This window comes from Ursus maritimus, unplaced genomic scaffold, assembly GCF_017311325.1.
Source record: "Ursus maritimus isolate PB19 unplaced genomic scaffold, ASM1731132v1 scaffold_14, whole genome shotgun sequence".
NCBI lineage: Eukaryota > Metazoa > Chordata > Mammalia > Carnivora > Ursidae > Ursus > Ursus maritimus.
In genome coordinates this window covers 43512938-43517264 of record NW_024423786.1, presented here as the reverse complement: position 1 = coordinate 43517264, position 4327 = coordinate 43512938, and the positions used below count along the sequence as shown (strand labels likewise).

The following is a 4327-nucleotide window of genomic DNA, read 5'->3' as shown; positions in this document are numbered from 1 at the left end:
GGGGGGGGGGGGGTTCTGTCTGTTTTCAAGTAGCCTCGGGAGGCCTGGCCAGTCTTCAGGAGACCTCAGGGTCTGTTGGCCTCCAGGGGTGTTCAGGGGGCATGCCCCATCTCCTGGGGAAAGTCGAGGGAGGAGGGGAAATCCACTGTCCAGGAGAGGTGGGGGCTTGATCAGTCTCCCGTAACTGGCCAGTCTATGAGGACCCCAGGGGGGAGCAGCCAGTGTTCAAAGACCACAGGAGGCCTGGTCAGCCTGCAGGGCACCGCAGGGGGCGTGGCCAGTCTCCAGTCACGTGGTCTGTCTCCAAGAGACCGCAGAGCACTCGGCCAGCCGCCAAGCACCCCAACCAACTGCACCCAGAGCCTAGACACGCAGCGGGGTCCAAGCAGCCGGGTCGCGCGCGCCTCCGGCCCAGCCGCCGCCTCCGGCCCAGCCCCACCCCCAGCCGCCGGGTGCGGGGTCCGGCGCGCCGGGTGCACGGTAGCAGTAGACGCCAAAGAGGCGGCGCGTGGCGTCGGGGAATCCCAGGCTGCGAACGCCCGGCCGGCGGCCGCCGCAGCGCGCGCGCGGATTCACGATGGGGTAGCGCGCGCTCCCGTCGGCCAGCCAGCCCGCGGTGCAGCGGTCCAGCAGCTGCAGCTTCCACGCAGCGAACAGCTGTCCCACCTTGGCCACGGCCGCGCCGCGCGCCGCGCATGCACGCGCTGCTCCCGAGAAGGGCACAGGCCGCAGCGGCTTCAGGAAGAACACACGTCCTGCAGTGGAGTGGGGGAGAGTGGTTAAGGCCACTCCCGGGATCTGGCCTCCTCGGGATTCAGGACGCTTCCCACCTCCCACATGCCTGCAACCCAGGACCCCAGGCACAGGAGTACCCTCTCCCCTGCAGTCCTGGACCCTAGCCTTCGCCAGGGCAGTGTTGGTGACAGGCGATGCTTGACTGCTGCGCCACGGCAGTCCGGGGGTGGGGTATCCTAGTCTGGACCCCCGAGGGCCGGAGTGGAGAGAAGGGCTAAGAGGAGGAAACTGAGAGGGTGGGAAAGAGACTGAGAGGGAGGGGGACCCGGGAGAGGGCTCTCTCTGGGGGCGGGGCCTCATTGGCGGGGCGGACCGGAGCCTGTGGGGGCGGGGTCTCCTCCCTAGGGGCGGGGCCTACACACCTGGGAGGTTGGACGTGAAGCAGAAGGCGTCGTAGCGTTCTTCGGCGTTATGGCGGTAGCCGTAGTTGCGCACGCCCCCGGAGGCTGTGCCGCCGCCGGTCCCGGCGCTCGCTCCGCCCAGGCCGCCGCAGGGCTCCCGGGGCTGGCTCACCGGGTACTGCACGGAGCCGTCGCGCAGCCAGCCTGCGTTGCACCAGTCCAGGCCGTCGCGCCAGGCCGCGTGCAGCTGCTCTGCCGACGCCAGGATGCCGTCCTGCTCGGCGCAGGCGCGCTGCGCCTCCGTGAAGGTCAACTTGTAGCGGCCTCCACGGGGGTGGTAAGGGAAGACAACTCCTGGGAGGGCGTACGTAGGGGGTTTAGCTCGGGAATCCCAGCCCTCCCCTACCCACCTAACATCTGGGGTGCTGCGTGACTCTTCAACCTAGACTTTCCACTCCATCCCTCATTCTGGACTTAGACCTGACCACGTTGTTCCCAAGCTCACACCCCTTGTGATTCCCTTTGCCTTGAGCTTGAGATTCACTTGACCCTCCCTCTTAAAATACTTAATCCTACCCATCCCCTTTCCACCACTGGAGACTTCTGCTTATCCACTTCTTCCATCTGTTGAACTCCTATTCATCCTTCAAAACCCAGCCCCCACAACACTTCTCCCTTCAGTCTTTAGTGCTTCTGACCTTCCCCCAGCACTAGGAGCTTCCCTCTGGTCAAGCCCTGAGCTGATGGAGCTGGGAATGTCCGTGTCCAGTGCTGACTCCCCCACAGGGAGCCCCTGGAAGTATGACCCTGGGCAAAGACCTCTTTGATCCCCAGCATTGTCCAGGGCAGTTCCCACTGGTTTCTCTTCCACCTTCAGTTCTTGTAACTTGCCCTTCATTGGACTCACAGTCCGCTGAGCTCAGCATTCTGTGTGTGTGTGTGTGTGTGTGTGTGTGTGTGTGTGTGTGTGTTTGAGGGGCAGACCTTGCAGGTGCAGATGCATCTTTCAGCAGATGCAGGGAGGAGCAAACAGGGGCCAGAGAGAATACCTGGAGCCTGAAGACCGAGGCTTGAGTCCCAGCTCCACCACTCACTTGCATGTACTTCGAGCAAGGCTCTAACCTTTCTGAGCCAGTTGCCCATCTGCTGGTAATAGCACCTCCCTCAGAGTTTTTGGGAAAATTAAGCAAGAGAGTTCAAAGAGCTCTTCAAGCTCTTTGAAAACGTCCAGTAAAGGAGAGCTGCTGCTATTATTGTTATTTGCTATTGTTGGGAGGTACAGCAAGTGAGGGCTCTGAAATCTCTCCTAGAATCTTCTCGGGTGGACTGAGGAAGGCAAACCAGGTGGGAGAGCGTCTCCAGGTAGAAACCCCACCTCCCAGCTCCACAGTCGGCCAATCAGAGCATCCCATCTCCCAGTCCTATGAACCAGTGATTGGTTCATAGATGGGCACATGACTCCACCTGGGCCAATGAGGGACAATTCTGGGACTCTAGCTAGCACTGCTAGGAAATTAATTGCTAAGTTGGAGGATGGAAGCCTGGCACTACTTTCTGGCTCCATCAGGAGAAACCTGCCTGAAGAAAGCCCACTTGGGGAAAGAGAGCTGAGGGAGGAATTCCTGACATGATGTGAGTGGATCTCCCTGGATCTCACCCCCAGGGGTTCCCAAAGTTCTTACTATTGACATTTTAGACCGGATCCTTCTTTGCTGTTGGGGGCTGTCCTGTGCATTGTAGGGTGTGTTGCAGCATCCCTGGCCTCCACCCACTAGATGCCATCAGCAACCCCTTTCTAGACATTGTCCATGTTCTTGGGGAGCAAATTCACCTCATATCGGAACCATTACCCTGCCCTATCAAGCCTGAAATTCCTTTAGGCCAACTTGATTTGGTTTCTGTCCTTTGCAATATTTCTCACTCTAGTCCCTTAGAAATATGCTTTATTCTGTCCATAAGCTGGTTACCTTCCAGGTCCAGCTTGACCATGCCAGTGTCATCTTCCAGCTCATTGGTGACCTCGCATTCATAGCGCCCATAATCCTGCAGCGTAACGTTTCGGAGAACCAGGGAGGCATCACCGGGTCCATCGCCCTGCAGCTCGGCACGCCCACGGTAGCTGCCAAATGCTCGGTGCTGGGGGCCCAGCGCTACGAAGACGTCGGTAAAGGCCAGTGGGTCCACCACCTTGGTCCACTTGAGACGGACGCCGTCGTGGTCGTGGGCGGCTGCCTCATAGTGGTAGCGGCAGGGCAAGACGATGGTGCCACCCCTGTGACTGACCACCTGCCCCGGCGCCGTCTGCACCACCACCGAGCCCGACTCACCCTCTGCGGGAGGGCCAAGTAGGGTTCAGAAGAGGTCCCAGGAGGCGGGGTGGGGAACCAGGGGAAGGGGATCCCAGGGAAGTGTTGTGGGAAGAAGGCTTGGGTTGAGGTCAGGGGATCCGAGTTAAAGGAGATCGGGAGAGGGAACTGGGACTCAGAGGGGGAGGGGTTGGGGGGAACTATGACCGTCAGGGACACCCCATGCCCCACCTCCTATATCCTCCCTGCACCCAGGCAATCACATTTGGCCACGGCTCCTGCGGGGCAAGACCCGCTTCCGCTATCCAGACTCACCGAGCACGTGCACGACCTTCTTGCGTCCGCGCTGCGCCCCTGCGGAGGCCGCGAGCAGCAGGACTCCCCAGGCCGCGGCCCAGAGCACGCCGGGACCGAGGGCCGCCCGAGCACACACCTGGGGGCACAGGGTACTCAATCCAGCCTCCTGGACTTCGCCTGTCGGAGGACTAGCCCCCTGACCTTCCTTCCCCACGGCGACGACTTCTCGCATGCCCAGGTCCCCACTCCCGGCCAGGGTCCCAGAGGACTCACCCAAGGAGAAGGCTAGCAGACCCTCCCAGCCCTCACCCCCTGTCCCCCGCACTCTCTCGGGACTACACACTCTAGCTCCTCCGCAAAGCCCACGCCCCCGGGCTCCCCTGCCCTCAGTCCAGCGCCGGCAACCCGCCAGATGCCCTAACCCCAACCCAGGCCGCTTGGAGCTCCGCCCCCTTCTCTGGCCGGCCCAGGCCGGGATTGGGAGGGAGGGGGGAGGAGCTGGAGCAGCGGCAGCGGCAAGGTTATCCGTGCGCCAGGAGACTGCAGCAAACCGGCCGGGGTGTGGGGGCGGCGGGCGGGGGGGGGGGC

At 62.0% G+C, this 4327-nt stretch overlaps 1 protein-coding gene across 1 annotated transcript; it reads right to left on the bottom strand.

The window, feature by feature from the left end:
• Positions 1–363: 363 nt before the first annotated feature.
• Positions 364–3971, bottom strand: LOC103675146 (hyaluronan and proteoglycan link protein 4). The gene is made up of 4 exons (XM_040628248.1): positions 3758–3971; positions 3104–3466; positions 1158–1490; positions 364–755 (listed from the first exon to the last, which is right to left on the bottom strand). The coding sequence occupies exons 1-4, from the start codon at positions 3969–3971 to the stop codon at positions 364–366; spliced, it is 1302 nt and encodes a 433-aa protein (XP_040484182.1).
• Between the last annotated feature and the right edge of the window lie 356 nt (positions 3972–4327).